The 18,613-nt window shown below is 41.4% G+C and overlaps 2 protein-coding genes across 4 annotated transcripts; one reads left to right on the forward strand and one right to left on the reverse strand.

Annotated features, from left to right (window-relative positions):
• Nucleotides 1–38: 38 nt before the first annotated feature.
• Nucleotides 39–7,165, forward strand: LOC131231183 (anaphase-promoting complex subunit 13). 3 transcript variants are annotated; one of them, XR_009164237.1, is made up of 5 exons: nt 39–151; nt 1,267–1,346; nt 1,433–1,486; nt 6,661–6,766; nt 6,862–7,165. XR_009164237.1 is itself a non-coding variant. In XM_058227299.1 (5 exons), exons 3-5 carry the CDS (start codon nt 1,271–1,273, stop codon nt 6,924–6,926), a joined length of 195 nt encoding a protein of 64 aa, XP_058083282.1. In that variant the 5' UTR covers nt 82–151; nt 577–650; nt 1,267–1,270; the 3' UTR covers nt 6,927–7,165. The 3 variants fall into 3 exon arrangements, 2 of the variants coding, with proteins under 2 accessions (XP_058083281.1, XP_058083282.1); XM_058227299.1 differs by lacking the exon at nt 6,661–6,766 and adding an exon at nt 577–650 and having other exon boundaries at nt 82–151; XM_058227298.1 differs by lacking the exon at nt 6,661–6,766.
• A 2,438-nt stretch (nt 7,166–9,603) lies between these two features.
• Nucleotides 9,604–17,509, reverse strand: LOC131231727 (arogenate dehydratase/prephenate dehydratase 1, chloroplastic-like). The gene is made up of 3 exons (XM_058228029.1): nt 16,379–17,509; nt 16,184–16,246; nt 9,604–9,753 (listed from the first exon to the last, which is right to left on the reverse strand). The coding sequence occupies exons 1-3, from the start codon at nt 17,507–17,509 to the stop codon at nt 9,604–9,606; spliced, it is 1,344 nt and encodes a 447-aa protein (XP_058084012.1).
• Nucleotides 17,510–18,613: the final 1,104 nt, after the last annotated feature.

An 18,613-nucleotide genomic window follows, 5' to 3' on the forward strand; every position in this document is an offset into this window, starting at 1 on the left:
TATTATATGACTATTGTTCCCCTGAAATTGTTTAAAATTGAAAACAGATCACTCACATTCTTCATTTGCTCATTTCCTTGTGCTTAAAAAATCTGGTCCGATCTGATCCGCTACTGGCGCTGTCTTGAATCTTTAGACATCTTTTTTTTGAGTAAGTTGATTTCCATCCCTAGTCTTGCTTCTTCTTCTTCTTCCGTTTCTTGCTTTTCCTCACTCACTGATTTTTCCACCCACGTTTAGAAAAATCAGGAAGCCCCAAAACAAACATCTATAACTCAGACACAAAAGAAAACCACTATAGAGCAGACAGACAAACTCTTTTTCTATCCTGAATAAGAAGACCCAACTATCAATGTAGCAAGTTTTACGAGCCCATTAGATATGCAACTCTCCATGGATATGATCCTGATCTAGCCCTTTTAATTGCATTGGAGGAATCACCTTCTATAATTGCGGGTAGAAAAAAATAAAAATAAAAATCCTCTCATTCTTTTTTACTTGAATTTGCTTCAGATACAAACCGATTATGTTCATCAAGTTGATACTTGTAGTCCACTAACTATTGTTTCACTTCAGCTTATGCAAAAGACATGATCCGAGTTTTCCATTCGTGCTGATTTTACCCATTCCATAATCAGTTGCTGTTAATCGTGAGTCACTGTGCTCCAGCTATTTCATTTGTGGCTTAGATCTTTGCTTTTGTGCTTTGGTTTGATTCTGAATACATGCCCAAGCCTTACAACAACACAGAATTACATTTATGTTAGCAAGAGTATTTGCTGGAAGAGAATTTCTTTTCGTAATTAGGGATGGGGGTTACAGTTATCTTCTCCCTACGAGGAGGTGCTTGTAAAGGTGAAGCAAATGTAAGATTGATTTTTGAGAGACAGGTTTTTGTTGTTTTAGGCTGTTTGAATTTGAAAACTAAGAAACTTTTACTCTTTTTGTTACTCCCTCATGGCTGTTTCTATCATTTTAGTAGCCTTCTCCAAGCATTGGCTGCTTCCTTAATGAATGTGAAGAATGGTCTTTGTCATAGAGACATGAAGAAGAGGTTTATATGCGTCTGCCTTCAAAGTATTTGACCCGTAATGAAACTAAGTCGCCATTATTCTACTTCGATATGGCATTGCCGGTTCCAAAACAAGCCCATCATGCATAGTTGGTGAAATTTGGAGCAGCATCCTTCAAACAGGTTTTCATAAATGTCAGATACCTTTTATTATCCATTAGATTCATTGCAGTTTGTTTTGTTTGTTATCTCAGAAACATGGCAGAGCTAAACATTGGTATACTATTGGATATTGTTGATGAGGAGTGGATGAGAGACACCTTGCCCAATGATGGTATGGTTTATTGGTACATTTCTTCTTATGCCTTGATTGTCATTCACTGATTTTCATGCTTATTTCTGCTATTGAATATTTTGCAGATGTTTCATTACCACTAGAAATGGCAACCCGGACAGATGATGTTGAAGACACAAGTATTTCTCTAACCTGCTGAAGTAAACTTGGATATGGATATTATTGTAAATTGCCTGATGATTATTTATTTAAAAAAATAACCAAATGAAGATTGCTTTGGTCAACTTTTTTAGAACATTCTTTTATTTGTTCGATTGTTCTATTGTTTTTTTTTTTTTTTTTTTGAAAGATGAGAAATTTATTAGGCAAAGCCAAAAGAAGCACATAGAACAAAGAAAACAAACAAAAATAAAATAAAATACAGCAGCCAGCCCCAAACTGGCCAGGAATTCCAAAGAATAGAAGGACTAAGGAGCCCAATCCCTAAATAAAACAAGAATTCTAGAAAACACCCTAGTAGACGAAACCTTAAGGTTTCTAAAACAACTATTGTTCCTCTGAGCCCACACAACCCGTAAGACTGCCAAAAGAACCCTCCACTTCTTTTTCCTAATAACTCCGACGGATTTGCTTTCCAGATGCAAAAGAGGCTGCCCATAGAGATGGGCATAGCCCACGGATCCCTCGCTAGATGAAGAACATCCCACCAGACATCTATAGAGACAAGATAGTGAATAAAGATGTGATCCACTGATTCCTTGGCATGAAGGCACAACAAACAAACATTCGGCAAAATCATGCCCCTTTTTCTTAAGTTGTCGATCGTTAGCACATGATTTCTACTCACGAGCCACCCAAATGTTGCAACCTTTGGGGGATATCATAGAACCAGAGTGAGCCCGTATGGCTGGAGCTACACTTGAGGCTAAGTTGGGGGTGCTCTTATCTTGACATGTACCTAGTGTGACGCTGATGAACCTCTTCGACCCCACACCTCATAAATTAGCAAGAAGTTGGTGATAGGGAGGGATGAAAACCGTGATAAAAGCTTGTTTGCAGCAGAAATCAAGGGTGATACCTGTGCAAAGCGCGATTTGTTTGCCAAAATATCATCCAAACCCAATATGTTATCGTCCGAGCACCATCAATCATTCAACCGAGGATAGATTTGAGCGATCGAGGGGGTAGAATCCCAATGGGCCAACGCTAGTTGTCCGTCTTGTGTGACGTGTGGCCATTCTCGGCTCACACGCAGGAATCGGGTCAGAAGAAACACACGAGTCATGTGTGCCTGAAAAGGCCCCATAGTCCGCTAGACACCTACCATGAAGCTCCATCGGCTATGACGGACCACTTGAGGAGAACAGGAAACAACTAGGGATTGAAGGACCTCTTCAACGCAAGAGCCCAAAGAGACAGAAATCCTCAAACCAAGGCTCCACAGGGGACTTCAGGGAAGATGAACCATACATCCTCCGACCCAAATTTGGACCAATCAGACCATATACAAATCTCCTCCATCGGACCAACCTGATGTAGATTATCTGTAAACACTATTCAATTGATATCGGAAAAAGGCCTGAGGGAGACCCAAACAACCAAGGGAGAAAGGAAACAAAGGATAAGGTCCCCTGGATTCAACAAGCAATAAAATTGAAACCAAAGCAACAAATCCTGAAATGAGAAGCCTTGACGTAGGGACACCACCACACCCTATTGTAGGTTATCTCTGGCTTTGGAGAGGACGTACTCTAAAATACGAATCAAAGGTTAGCCCCCTTTCATTGTAGACACCTTAAGGAGTGCATCAAGACTCGGTTCTTAGGAGGCACATAAGCATTTCCACTACCCTAAAGAGCTTCCTTATAGGAGACCAAGAGACTAGTAGGGGTGGGGGTTCCTTCCAACGCTGTCGGAGTTGAGGAAGAAGGGTCGGGGGAGTGATTGGTCTGGAGATCAGGATTTGCCTCCTCGACTCTGAATTCACCTTCCTCGGCCCAGTGTGCCACGTGAACAAGGATCTCCTTTTTATAGAATTTCTAACCTTCTAGTCTTTCTACTGCCATTCGAAGCTTCTCATCACCATTAACCTCACAAAAGCGAACCCCCTGATGGAGGCAGACCCTCATTCCTTCGGGATCATGGTGTATCGTAAAGGACGTTACGGGGCCGTAAAGACTGTTACGTAAAGGTAATGGTGGCAACCGTTACATGTTACGGGGCCGTAACGGCTGCAACAGCCGTTATGGAAAAAAATGACCCGTAATTGCTGTTAACGGTATGTTACGTCCCCTATAAATGCCATAATAGCCCCGTAATTGTCTGTTATGAGGCAGATACATGTTTTCCATACTTATTAATAAACATTACGAGGCAGATATAGGTTTTTCATGATTTTTTTTTCAATAAAAAAAGAGACTGTAACGGCCGTTACAGGGGCCGTAACAGCCGTTACGACCTGTATCGTAAAGGTAATGGTGGTGGCCGTTACGGCCACCGTTACCGTTACAGAACCCCTTGTTCGGGATAACAACTTCCCTAAATCTCCCAAACACCCTTTGAAGTGGATTTCCATCCACTCTTCCAGGAATCTATCGATGGAGAGAGTGGGGAGCTCTCTTAGAGGGTTAAAAGAGGCGGGCATGGCTTTTAGGCGTTGTTTCTTCTTAGCTTCCACCTTCACCCACCCTCTGGAATTATCCAACCATTCGGACTCCCGGAGCTCGCTCCTTTTCTAAATCTCGCGAGAACTCCGTCGCTGGCTCTAGAGCACTCATGCCCTAGGGATGACTCTAACCTTACCAATGTCATGTGATACTTCCTTACCTTTGATGTTCACTTTTGAACCACATATATTCCCATGGTGATCTGAGCTATGCCTTCAAATAGAAACCTAATCTCTCACAAAGTCTCCATCTAAATTTTCATAATCGTCGTGAGTAGTGGACCAACTTTGGGGATGCGATGAGAAGGTAGAGATCCTGGACAGCCCCTTGCTTTTTTTTTTTTTTTTGAAAGGAATCGAAATTCATAAAAAAGAAAAGATAGAACACAGACCGCTAAGATAGCGAACTGAGAGAAAACAAAAGAAAGAAAAGCAAAAACAAGAAAAACACAAAGCAGGAAGCAGGAAGAAACAACCCGCAAACTGAGGACAACCTAACAACAGGGGAAAGAAAACAAAAGCTGCTAAGTGGCGTTGAGATGGACTTCGGTAAGAAGAGGAGGATGGCTGGAATTAGCAGAACTGCAGGCCTAATCAGAGAGGAACTGCTGGATTCTCTTGATCACGAAGATAACAGAATGGGATTCATCTCTGAAACACCGGCAATTTCTTTCTTCCCAGATAGCCCACCAAACAGCAAGAAGAGAGGTTCTCCAGGCCGCGGATCTGTTCTTTCCCAGGGAGACACCGTGCCATGCCGCAAGGACACTGTTAGTAGATTTAGGGAAGGACCAGGAAATGTTGAAGTTGGACAGGATGGTCGACCAGACCGTGTAGAAGAAAGGGCAATGCACAAACAGGTGGTCCGTCGTTTCCTCGTTTGACAGGCAGCAGATGCAGATATTTGTTAACAACATTCCTCTTTTCCTCAGATTATCTACAGTGAGCACTTTTCTCTTACCAACCAACCACCCGAAGACGGCGATCTTTGGAGGAACCTTATACTTCCAGACTTTCGCAATAAGTGCCTCCTTGGGACTTTCAGTCTTTTTGTCAAGAAGATGGTACAAAGATTTAACTGAGAATAAACCTTTTTTGTCAAGGGACCACAGGAGGTTGTCTTGCTGATCCGGATTCGGATGACAGTTCCCTAAACGCTGAAGAAGATTGACATAAGAGTCAACTTCCCAGTCATGGAGATTTCTCCTGCATGGAGGAGTCCAGACCGCAACATTTCCTTGGAGAGAATAGCAATCGGCCACAGAGATAAGCGGGTTTGGGGCAAGCCTATAGATGACTGGAAATTCCTCTTTCAACGTTTGGGAACCCGCCCAAGTATCCTCCCAAAAACGAGCTTTGTCTCCTTTCCCCAGGGAAAAACGACAATGACTCTGAACCTCTGAATGGCATGAGATAATACCTCTCCAAACAGCAGAAGCGTTACTATTTGGCACCCCCTTTGTCCACCAGCCTTCGTCTAATTTCCCATATTTACATTTGATCAACCTGTTCCATAGGGTCCCTTATTCAACTCCAAGTCTCCACTACCATTTACCAAGGAGGGCATGGTTCATATCTTTGAGATTTCTGATTCCTGCACCCCCGTCTCGAAAGTGTTTGCAAACATCTTTCCAAGCAACCAAATGAAACTTCTTCTTGTCATCGTTACCATTCCATAGAAAATTCCGTCTCAGCTTCTCGAGGATATTTAAAATCTTTGCCAGGCATCTATAAAGGGACATGGAGTATAAGGGAAGATTTGAAAGCGCCGCTTTAATCAACGTGAGACGGCCCCCCAGCGATAGATACTTACATTTCCACCTGGCGAGGGGACAGCCCCTTGCTTTGAAACCTTCCTCTCTCTCTGTGATGGGCCCAAGAGAGGGATCTTCCTCTCAATCTTGATTGACCATGGATCAAAGCAGGCCCCGAAGTGATTCTTGCCGTCCTAGACCTAGAATTCTTCCTTTGTGACGTCAGCCGGTCAAAATTTTGGGCCGTAGATTTAGAACGCTTCTCTCTTGATCTTCTCATGCTTCTCTCTTGTCTTCTCAACTCTTTCCGAGTGTTCTGTTATTGATTACCTCTACCTTAATCTTTCCTATTTTGCATGTACTAGTCATGAAAGGCTGAAAGGTGAAAGTGTTGCAATATGTCAGATGATGTATATTCAAATTACTGAAAATCATTTGGAGACACTAGGCCTTTTTAGTGCAAATAAATTCAATTTTTGTAAAATTCCTGACAAGATTCATATACAAAATTGGCGACCTTTAAACATGACAACTTGCTATTAAATTGGCCTTTCAGCTAAGTAAAAAACTTATCAGAGTGTCTAGGTGGTGTATCAGAACAAGTGACTAGCAAAGTTCCTACACATTAAGCTTGGGAAAGCCTGAGAGGCAGGAAATTCTCTTGATAGGAGAGGTCAAGATTGCACATTGCTTGCCTAGATCCCAATTTATATAGCTTCAGTTGTAGTTTTATTGATTGTAGCATGCAGTATATTGCCTGTGCATGTATGACTCTTCCAGTTTAGCTAAATTACTGTTTTCTCAATTTTATGGCAACTGCCCCATCACCCACTAAAAGATATTCCCATATGCCAAAAACTGCACTAGACTTCTCATATCTATTTCTGCTTCACACTGATAAAAGCTTTTATCACATTTTCATGACAATACAAAGAGGGGAAAAATGGTGCACCTACAGAAAGAAAGTACTCTATCTAGTATTCTCTCTTTTCAGTTTTATATTACAGACGCATGATTGCAGGGTACCATCATCACATAGGGTGATTCTCTTGTTTTGTTTGCATGTCTGTGTAAGTGTGTAGATGTTCTGTTCCCCAATTTTGCTTTGACTCTGTATCTGTATGCTATTGATCAGATCAAGAGAATCAGCCATTTGAGGGGGAAACATGGCGTGATCTTGCCCTAGACACTCAACAATGAGGTTTTCGGACACTTGAAGGTAAGATTAGAAAGTTGTTCCATGATACGCATCATAGTTCAATGAACACTAAAAGGTTGTATGATGTACCTTTTTAATCTAAAATACTTGGCATTGTAAGCAGTTTGAATGTCTGAGGAATATGTGGTTAAGAGAACAATGATGCTAATTAATCTCAGCCCCCACTTGTAATCAGCAATTGTTGGCAATTACTTCAAGGAGTTCTGTTTCTGAGCTTTTATTTGATCTTAGCAAGTGGTTGCAACATATTTAGGGTCTCTTTGCATTCTGGTAATTCCAATTGAGTTGGATTGGATTTGCCCATTCCATTTTGCCTTGAGAGGGAGGTGAAGAGAAACATATTAGAAAAGGTGCCCTGTTTAAGGGTTTTCTGCTTCCAGAATTGGGCATCATTAATAAACAAGATGGGGAAATAACAATGCGCCCTTTGGAATTTCCTTTGAGTATTATATGGAAACTATCAGCACATATAAAGTTGACAGAAATGACCACGAAAATGAAAACACACCAGGAAATATCCCTTAAGGTGACAATTCCATTCCAGCATTGCAACAACTAGAGAGTAAAACAGGTGATTGTTATGCCAATACTGAGGAGCAAAGGTTTATACTATCGTCCAAAACTGGTATGTGTCGCCCGATATGTACAGGTATCGACCATGGATGATGTGGGTGTATTGGCCCTTTTTATTTTTATTTTTATTTATTTTTTAATTTTTATACTCACCCACACCCACACACCACATGGGTACCCGAACCCATGACCTCAATGTTGAAACTCATGGAGTCCGCCCCTGAGCCCATGAAACTCATGTTGAAACTCATACAGGGTGCATCGGCCCTTTATCAGCCCAAAACACCCTGGTACAAAATGGTACCTAATGGTATTGGTGGTGAACAATCCATCATACAACACACCCATTTCAAACCTTGCTAAGGATATTTAATCTCCTTAAGGAAGAATGGCGATTGTTATGCAGTCATTTGAGGAAGATAGGTTATTGTCATGCTCTTATGTCGTAATTTAAGGAAGATAGGTGATTATATCAATGACAGCTATAGACAGTCAAGTTTTATTTATTTATTTATTATTATTATTATTATTATTATTATTTTTTTGAGGGATAACAGAAACTTTATTCAAAAAGCAGAACAATCAGCTAAAATATAAGGTTAATTAAAAAAAAGAAGAGCAAAACAAGAACTATATACACTATATACATCTCCCTACCAAGGTGTTTCGTATCCGTTACAATACGCCCGTAAAGGCCCATACGTATAGGTAATGGCCTTGACCGTTACGCGGTACAGGGGTGAGACGGGACAATTGGTTTTTTAAGATCGTATCAGCTGTTATGGTGGTCGTAAAGGCCATTACGGGACATAATGACCGTTACTCCCAAAAAGGTTGAAAAACGACAACCTTTTTTTCTATTTAAATAAAAATTTCTCAGTTTTTCGCTTTTCTTATTCCAAAAACTTTCCTAGGTCATTTTACAACTGATTTTGATCACTCTTACTATAGTTTTTAATATTAAAACCGTAGATTGAAGTGGTTTGAGTGAATAGAACCTCCAAGGGCCATTTTTTTTTTTAATTTGAAAAAGTAGTATTTATGCCTTTTTTCTGTTTTTTAGTTTTAGTGCTTGATTGTGATGTGTAAACATTAGAGACTTGTAATCATGTTCACAAATTCACTAGACAGCCCGATACAACACTCTCACCAAAGAGTAGACCGTTACACTATTATAAACATGTTCAAAACAAAAAAAATGAATACATATTTGAAATATTTACATTATTCTGAATTTTCTACATATTTTTTCAGATTTTTTCGGACAAATCTAAATTTTCAACCGTTACGGGGTCGTAACGGCCGTTACACCCCCGTATCGGCATGGTGGTAACCGTTACAGCCACAGTTACCGATACAGAATACCTTGCTCCCTATTGGTCATTCCTTATATGTTTACAACTATAAAATTTCCCAACACTCTGTAGCAAAAGGGTTGTCCTCCATTGCTAGACAGGTCGTAGCCCATTCTACGACCAAATAATTTGCCTTAGGTAAGACTCCCGCCCCAGTACCCAACTTGCTGTTGAAACATTGAGAATTCCTCTCTTGTCATATTGATCATAATCCCACTAGCAGTGATAGTCTCCACAGTTTCTTCCCAGCTTTACCCACTCCTCCTTGCCATGCAAGGAAGAAGTTGGATATGGATTTTGCCGTAACCTATGAAACCCCGAATAAAAGCAAAATTTTATCCCAAATTCCACTTGCGAAAGGACAATGCAGAAATAAATGGTCAACCAACTCACTATCCATCCACCAAAGGGGGCATGCTTTGACTACTATTAAGCTTCTCTTGTGGAGATTATCAATGGTAAGGATCTTCTTCCACCCCACCAGCCAAGCAAAAGCTGTAACTTTCCTTGGAGCACCACAAAACCATAAGTAGGAATTCGCCATGTCTTCAGCCACTTGGGAACCCATCAACATTTTTGTAGAAAGATCTCACTGTGAAAGAGCCGGATTAATCTAAGGCCCATGTTATCACATCCCATTCTGTTCTTCTGTTCTGGGCTTAATGCTACACCTGAGAGTTTGTTTAACAAAGTAAGTAATTCGGCCTCCTCTTCCATCTTCAAGTGTCTTCTACAAGGAGGTGCCCACACACCGGCGGACGTAGCCATTAAAAGCATTCCGCAACCGAAATATCCGAGGCTGGCTCAAGAACACTTCCTTCAACGGACGAGTTCCCAACCATGTATCTTCCCAAAGCTTTACACGTAGCCCGTTTCCTACCTGTATACTTGAGAAAAAGAAATGATAGTTATCTCATAAGGGACAAGAAACCTGAATCCAGAAACAGATTACTGCTTTTAAAAAAATCGAAAAATTAAGGGGTACAATATCCGAAACTGTCCAAGGGAAATGTTTAGTAGGAGAGAAAATTGGGCATGCGTGGAAGGCTAGCTGTTATGTGCTCGTAAAGGAGAAAAATTGGATAGGATATCTAAACTTATGAGATATCTTAGTCAATAATTTGCTTCTACATTTTATCCTCAAGCAACAGTCAGGCCTTTTCCTTTTCTCGTTCTTTTTTGGTTGAGTGAAGATTAATTCATAAAGAATCCAAAGATTGGTAAATTGTTAAGGAAGCTTTGGACATGCATAGACATCGTCCAATCAGCTTTCTTCTCGTTCACAGAGAGGCTAATGATGAAGCTGATTGGCTGACAAAACCATAGTTTTCTGAATTGCAGTTTGAGGACTCACATCCGCATTCGTAATTTGCAAAACCATTCAGTTTACTTATTTGCCTAATTCGTGGTTCAGGTTCATTGTCTAGCGTGATGGACCAAATATGAGGCTCTAGTTGCACATAGGTCAACCCAATTTGTATAGTCAACAGTCTGAACTAAAAAGGGCCATTAAACAAGGGTCAGGATTGTTCAATCAATCTGACGTCTGGATCATGATCTATATACAATGGGTCCCACAGTTTTGATGGTTTAACTTGGCATTGATGTACGCACATATAATTTTAATCATGATTGGCTAAGCATACGCTATATGTGAGAGACTTGCTCACCTATAGGGCCAGTTACATGAGGATCAAATCACCTGCATGTGGTTGGAGTGCAATTTTTAGTGTACATGCTGTCATATATTTTGCAGCAGGATCAAATACTCCACTGAGTGTGCAAATTTTGGTTTCAGAGTTCATGTTCTGTGGTTGATTCATGTGTAGAACTTTGGGTACATGTCTACTGCTACAGGATCAAACACTTTATCCGGAGGGCAAGGGTTGCATAAGGCCAGTCCTGTAAATCCAAATTATTAGAATGTGATTATGGTAAGAATTGGTTACAACTCATTAATAATCATGTGAAACTATTTCCTTTACAATGTCATAACTTGGATTTATAGGCCAATTGCTACGATGATTAAACAACTAGTAGGTTCGGTTTTCAAAACCCTAATAGGTCTGGAAGTTTTAGGTCTCATGGAAGGGGGATTGCTTTTCCTTGCCCATGTCCTAGCATCTGATTCCGATATTCGTTCGTTTGAAGCAATATCTTAAAACCCAGACTGGACCTTGATCTGTTTCCATCAGACGTCCAAGCAGGTCCAGTTGGTAGCCTGACTATGTTAGCCTCTTTGACATGTATAAAATCAATTAAATGATAGCAGTTAAGCAACTAAATGCCTGTAGCACAGTTGGTGATGTATTTGGTTCGTATAAAGTTGGTTGTTGTTTTGAACTTCATGATACTCATTTTAAAATTACCAACAGTTGAACTGTTCTGCGCAACTGGGTGGAAATACCAAACTGGGTGTGTATCAGTTCAACCAGACGATTCAAACGGTTTGTTGCCCAAGATTGGTTTCTAGGTGGATGATTGAACAAGGGGTGTTGGTGGGATTAGTGGAGGGTTTTTGGGTGGATAATCGAGAATTTCAAACCTCTCATCTTCAGTATGCAGATGACATGCTATTACTATGCAAATTAAATCTCAAGTTTAAAGGTCAACATAAGTAAAAGCAGAATCTTGGGGGTGGGTCTTTCTAAGGAGTCTGACACCTAGGCAGCTTGGCTTGGATGTAGAGCAGGTTCCTTCCCATCTTCATACTTGGTCTTCCTTTATGTATTGAGAAGCCGGCTAAGCATCTATGGGATGAAGTGATCGAAAGATTCAAAGGGAAATTATCATCTTGGAGGGAGACACATCTTTCTTTGGGCGGAAGGTTAACACTAATTAAATCGGCTATGTCAAATCTTCTGATCTATTTCATGTCTATCTTTAGATGCCCAAAATCAGTTGATGTCAAGTTAGAAAAGATCAAATAGGATTTTCTTTGGCAAGAGTCGGAAGAAAAGCATAAATTTCATCTTTTGAATTGGGATGAAGTACGCAAACCATTTTCTCAATGAGGTGTGGGGCTGCGAAAGTTGGGGATGATGAACATGGCATTGTTGGGTAAATGGGTGTGGAGATTTGGGGTTGAGGGCAGTTTGTGGAGAGAGGTGTTGGGTAGAATATGGTGTTGAGGGGGGGGGGGGGGGGGGGGGGGGGTTATGGAAGTCGGCGAACGTATTAAAGGATAAGGTTTGGGAATGTGTGGGGTTTTCATTAGGAAATGGGAAGAAACGATTTTGGGAGGACATATTGGTGGGAAATCAAAATTTGAGTATATTATTTCCTCTCTAGCTCATATTGCTATAGATCCAAATATCTTGGTTGAGAGGTACTATTCCATTCATGGTGAGGAAGTTATTTGGAGTCCTAGTAGAAGAAATTTGATCGAGGTAGAGGTGGAGTTTGCAAGGCTGTTGGATTTTTTCTCAAATCACCTCCCATCAATCTCAAAGGAAGACGTTTTGGTGTGGCTCATTGAAAAATCTGATAACGAGGAGTCAGTTGACCACCTTTCCATTCATTGCCTTTTTACATCAAAGATGTGGTCCGGCTTCTTTAAACTATTTGGAGTTTCATGGGTTATTACAAGATCGATTGACCAATTTTTCTTGGCTTGGCATGGAGGGGGCAAGAGCAAGACTGGGAATCAAATATGGGGGTTATGTTTATTAGCACGTCTATGGATCATTTGGTTGGAAAGAAATAGTAGATGTTTTAGAAACTGAAAGGGTTGTTTTTTCGAAGTTTTTAATAGGGTGAAAATGAATGTAATCGAATGGGTATATGCAGCTAATGTGTTCCCGGCTGCTCAATTTCCAGATAGCTGGCTATATTTGTAGGTTGTCTCTTTTGTTTGTTTTTATCTCTTTCTTTGCTTTTATATTCTTTGGCTTTTAGCCTTCTTTATATATATATATATATATATATATATATATATATAGCCTCCAAAAAAAGAAAAGAAAAGAAAAAATAAGGACTGGTTTCTAGCTGACCTGACCTGTTCCTGTGGCTGTTGTGGCCCAAATTGATCGAACTGTCTGCTGCCTTATGTTAGGGTTTTAGAACACTGGTTTGAAGGATCCATGTGTGTAATAGCCATAACCCATTAAAACCTGCTAGTGTAGAATATAAGGCCAAAAAGCTCATACATAGACATCTTTTTGGGGTCAATAAAATATACCCAAAATAGGCATTGGGTCTATAGGTTTGAACCTTTTATGCCTCCTGGGTGCAGGAATGGTGAAGGCACAGGCATATGGCATGATGGTACATACCATCCTATTGCTTAAGGTTTGTTTGTTTTTTTGTTTTTTTGTTGTTGTTGTTGTTGTTGTTGTTTTAGGTAGTTATTGTGTTTTGCAAGCTGTGAAATTTAAATTCCTCCATGGAGACGACTCTTCAACCAGATTCTCAAAGTTGAGTCACCTTATATGTTTGCTGGAGGTGATGTACAGACAAAAATGGGCACCATTGGCATGGCTTAGAAAGTTGTAATTACAAAAGATAACAATCAGTTCCAAAGGCCTTTTAAGCAAAAGATGAGGAATTATTATTCCCATTCAATCTGCGAATCATGACAATTAAACATAAAATACTAAAATGGAGGTGATCTCAGCAGGGTTCTTCCTTAAGGTGTTGTTATCACTCCGGAATCTTGTTTCCCACACTAACCTCATCTTGGTCCCACCACCAACCACTTCTGCCATGATTCCATGAACATCATTTACTTAGTTAACTATGTATTGGTAGTTTTTGTCTTTTCTGAATCTAAATGATTTAAGAATATATTTTTCTACAAAAAAGAGTTTGTCTCAATGTCTCAATTTACATATTGTAAGTTCCTATTTGTTTTATACTAATGCTTCTCAGATGCCTCCACTTTTTGACTCTTTTGAGGACAGGTACTTCCTCACTCCCACCAAAATCCATTTCCACAGTCTCCCATCATCCTATTTTGGGTGCTGGCTATTTGCTAAGCTGAGCTTGTTCATGTTTATTTTTGTGGTGTGGGATTGTTTTGTTCCACAGAGGATAGCTTTCCATTTGGCTGATAAACTACATCACTGGTGAACTGAAACACTGATCTAACACAGTTGAAGGTTAAGTATAAAACCTAGTTATGGAAGGATGGATCAAGTTCACGTGATTATTCACCTAATTGTGTGGGAGAATCAGTGGAGCAAAGCGCTGCACTTCTGTGCTTCCAGAGGATTTAGCGTGCTTTTTCATTGAAAATGACATAGCATCCACCTGATTCCCACTTTGAGGTGGACATCGTTAATATTTTCTTCTGCAGAGGCTTGCTAGCCCCACCAATACCTCTCTCCATGCAACCCTAGACAGCTAAATGTGCTGGCCTGGCACCTGTGTAGGGCTTCTGAGAACCTCTGCTGCTTACCCATTGGGTAGGCCATGTCTCAGATGGGTCTCACACATTTACAGTGGGACCCATATGATACATGGTTCAGATGTCCTGCATGTGCCAGGCTCTGCACATGTTACTGTCTGTAGAGGTGTGACGATGCAAGTGGGACTAGCAAACCCCTTTTTTCTACAAATTGACAAAGGTTTCTGATAAATTCTTCCGTACTGTATAGGAGTTGTATATTTTTGTTATGTATAATTTTATAATTAATTAGCTTGTCGACTGATTTCTATTGAAAACGCTACAAGCAAGAAAAAGCTTGGTAGGATCCCCATCTTCTGTACCTACTCCCAGAACTTTTTTAAATGGCATGTGTGGGGTAGCAGACTGTTTCTGCCAATGTGTAATGGTTTTGGCATGTGTTGGGTAGGAAACTGTTTCAGCCAACGTGTTATGGTTTTGGCATGTGTGGGGTAGGAGACTGTTTCAGCCAACGTGTAATGGTTTTGGCATGTGTTGGGTAGGAGACTGTTTCAGCCGATGTGTAATTGTTTTTTGGGACTCTCTCTCTCTCTCTCTCTCTCTCAGCCAATGTGTAATGGTTTACGTTATGGTTGATACTGTCAAACCTACCGTCTCTCTCTCTCTGCATGTTGCATTCTCCATTTCCATCTTCACATTTTGCCACAGCCAAACCTACTCTATTTCGTGTCTCAGTAATTCTATTGAAGGTCCATGACAACGGATTTCCTGAGACCCATGAGGGTTTCTCTCTTCATATCATTTTGCTTGAGAGATTCTGAAGACACTAGGAGACCTTTCGATATTTCCAGTCATAATACGACATTGAATATGATATCTAATATTTGGATAGAGTTTTGCCATAGCTGTTCAACCCTTCAAAAGAAAGTGCATTCTTGTTTTCCATCTAATGCTGGTGGTTGAACAAAATTCTCAGCATATTACGAGGCAGAAATTGATTTTTTCTGTTTTTTGTTTTCATCTTATGGAGGGATTGAATTGTAGCATGCCTGGCTGCTCATGGCTTTTGCATCAACCAGGAATTGGTATACGACCATCCACCACAATGGCTAATCCAAATGTTAAATAAAGATGCCTAAGGAATTCCCTAGGAAAGGATCTGACCCTCCAACGCATCCCGACCAACATGCCCCACTTCATCTTTGTTCCATGGGTAGGGGTGGTTCTCTTGGCCTTTGTTCCAGTCTCTATCTGAGATTCAGCACGATAGTGCTGTTCACTGACTTTGTTTTTGCTTCTCAGTGTTTTGAGGTTGCTTTTGTTTGTACTTCCAATCCTTTTGTGTGTGTTTTTCCTCTTCCTATAATAAATTTATTTGCTAGGGAGGAAAACCCTTTATATTATCAGTGGAGGCATTGAGACGTTTGTATCCAACTCTTGGGGCCTGTTTGGATGCACCCATTGAAGGGGGGTGTTTGAGGCCCAAACGTTGTTTTGATTCAAACAAAGGTTGACGTTGTGCATTTGGATGAACGTTGCAAACTCCCATATGTCTCCCAACCAAATATGGGCTGAAACTTAAATTGCTGTGTTAATCGAAAAAACAAGCTTGAAATCCCATTTTTCAGAAGCCCCCTTTTGAGGCCCTTCAGGACGAATGTGCTGCGATATATGCATTCCATCAGGTTTTTGAACCTTATTTGGAGATATGCCTCTGTGATGAGATGAGGGAGGAGAAACCGTGTCCAGTGTAGGTTCGGTTCACTGAGTGGATTGACGAAGGAGAAGGAGAAACTAACTGCCGTATCATTGTAATAATCAAATTACAAACCTCCTTTTGTGAGAGGTAAATCCAACATTGAAACTTCTTCCACCAATTCCATTCATCCTGTATTTCTATAACTAAACAGAGTTTATCTAATCTTTTATATACAAACTTGAGAGATTTTTGCAACATATTTACCGCTGCACAATCCATGCCAATACCCTGCTTTGATGGTAATGGTATAAATGCGACCCTCTTTCTCTATTCACAGGAAAAATAGAAGAAAAAAGACAAATTCTAATCACATCGACATCATTGTTGTAAGCCGCACTTATAACTCCCTAAAACCCTTAGGAACCCTGATATCTCCTTCAACATTGAGATACCGTTTACCAGGCTCGAATCCCACAAGTTCCCTTCCAAATCCAATATGAATATGTAGTCCATGTACCGGACATCACCAGTTTCCTCCTTCACCACACGTACTGGGTTCAACCGGTTCGGGCGGTGCTCTACTCGCGTCACCGTTATGTTCCTGCTCTCAAACAGCCAGAGTGCCCGGAATAGATCTGAAGCACCGTTTTCCAGAGAAAATGCTATGCTTGTTTTCCAAGCTCTTGATTTCTCTGTTCCCTGTGGTTCGGGAAACGGTTCTAGTCCTAGCTGAAGGAATCGATTGAAATTGCCATTCCCATTCCCATCCTGGAAATTCTGTTCCAGTATCTGCAACCCAAACTCCCTGCCTGCTATCTTGCTTCCGATCACGGCTGTATCAGCGATATGATTCTCTGATACATACCGTGCTGCGTCAGCCGCATTCGGGACCTCTTCAATCTCCAGATGAGGGAGGGATTTGAGTTTCGACTTGCAGTGACTTAGTGCCTGCGGATGGCTGACAATCCGCTTCAAGCTGGATGTCGAAGCCCCTGGCACAGCCAAGAGACAGTGATTAACGGGAAGGATAAGCTCACGGACAATCCGAACACCTTGGTGGCGGAGGAGGAGATCGAAATTACGATAGATGGGGCCATCAATCGAGTTCTCAATGGGGATGATCGCTCGATGGGCAGTTTTATCCTCAAGGGCTTGGAAGGCATCTTCCATGTGATTGCAGGGGAGGGCGGTGCAGATGGAGGAGAAGGCTTTGATGGCGGCTTCTTGGCAGTAAGAGCCAGGAACGCCTTGATAGGCGACACGGACAGGGGGACGTCCAGAGAAACTGGGGATAGGGGAGGGATGGGAAGGGCCAGAGAGCTGCGGGAGGAGATGAGAATTTCCTCTGGCCTCTTTGAAGAGGCGCTCTAGCTCGAGAACAGTCATATCAAGGCCAAAACTGGAAGGGATGATTTGGTCAGGTGAGAAGGTAGTTGGGAGGGAAATCACAGAGCCCTTTTGTTGCTGCTTGGAGCTAGCTTTATTAACTGCAAAGACAGTAACAGAAGGAGGTCGGATGTGAGATGTGTTGCTGCCGCTTCGACGAGTGGAGCTCAGACCTGATGGTGGAGTCTGAAGGCAGAGCGCCATCGAAGCAGCAGCAGAGGAAGAAGAGAAGAAGATTTTAGTGAAGGGGAAGAAGATTTTAGTGAAGGGGGGGGTGGGGGTATGTATGTGTTATTGGAGAAGGAAGCGCAGAGATCTCTTTTAGGATCCCTGGCATGAAATGTGAGGCGAGGGTTACCTATATAGGGAAGATGGGTGGTTGGTGGAAACCGCGGGTACGTTGAGACAGATTCACAACACCAGGTCAGAAATTTCCAGGTTTTCGTAGACTTTGTATTTAGACGACCCGAACGGAGGGAGGGCTTTGTACGCGTTTTTTTCGTTTCTGACAAGTGGGCCTATGCTTGTGGATCATGCCCAATGTCTCTTAAATGGGAAGGTCCTACCCAATGCTGAAAGTTTCTTTATTTATCCTATTGGCCGTTTATTTCTAGGACACAAATCCAAAGGTTATAGTTATTCTATGGAGGAGATTGTTTGGGCGTGGTCCACCTATTTTGGCCAAAACAGACCAGTAATCACAGCCTGGGGTTGCATTGGGTCCTGTATACAGCGTGCAATTCCTTTTTTTTTTTTTTCTCAACAATCCGAGTGGTGGCCCTCAATTTGCGGGTTGAATAATGAAAATGGTTAATTGTTTACATTCAACAGAGACGTAACGTAAAGTCTACATCGTCATCTGATGAATGTGGATTTTTAACCGTGGGCCATCTATGGTAATGTCGACTAGATCGTCGGTCCAGATTCATACTTCTCCTAGCTACGTATACTAATTTCCGGTTCAACTCCCTAATTTGGGATGCTAACGCTACCTGTTTCTCATTTGTTATTTCTTACGGAGGGACGCCGATTGCGTGGTGATCCTGCCACCCTCGACCTCCGTGGTGCAGGAATCTGTGGGGTCTACTATGATGTATGTGTTTTATCCACGCCATCCATCCATTTTTCTAGGTCGTTTTAGGGAAAGCTCAAGTGGATCACACCACAAGAAACTGTGGGGATTGGACGCCTGCCATTGAAATCTCCACGTAAGTTTTGGATGAAGATGATATTTGTGTTTTCCTTTCATCCAGGTCTGTCTGACCTTATGAACTGGTTGGATGGCAAATAAACATCACAGTGGAGATT

This window comes from Magnolia sinica, chromosome 17 (assembly GCF_029962835.1).
Source record: "Magnolia sinica isolate HGM2019 chromosome 17, MsV1, whole genome shotgun sequence".
Lineage (NCBI taxonomy): Eukaryota > Viridiplantae > Streptophyta > Magnoliopsida > Magnoliales > Magnoliaceae > Magnolia > Magnolia sinica.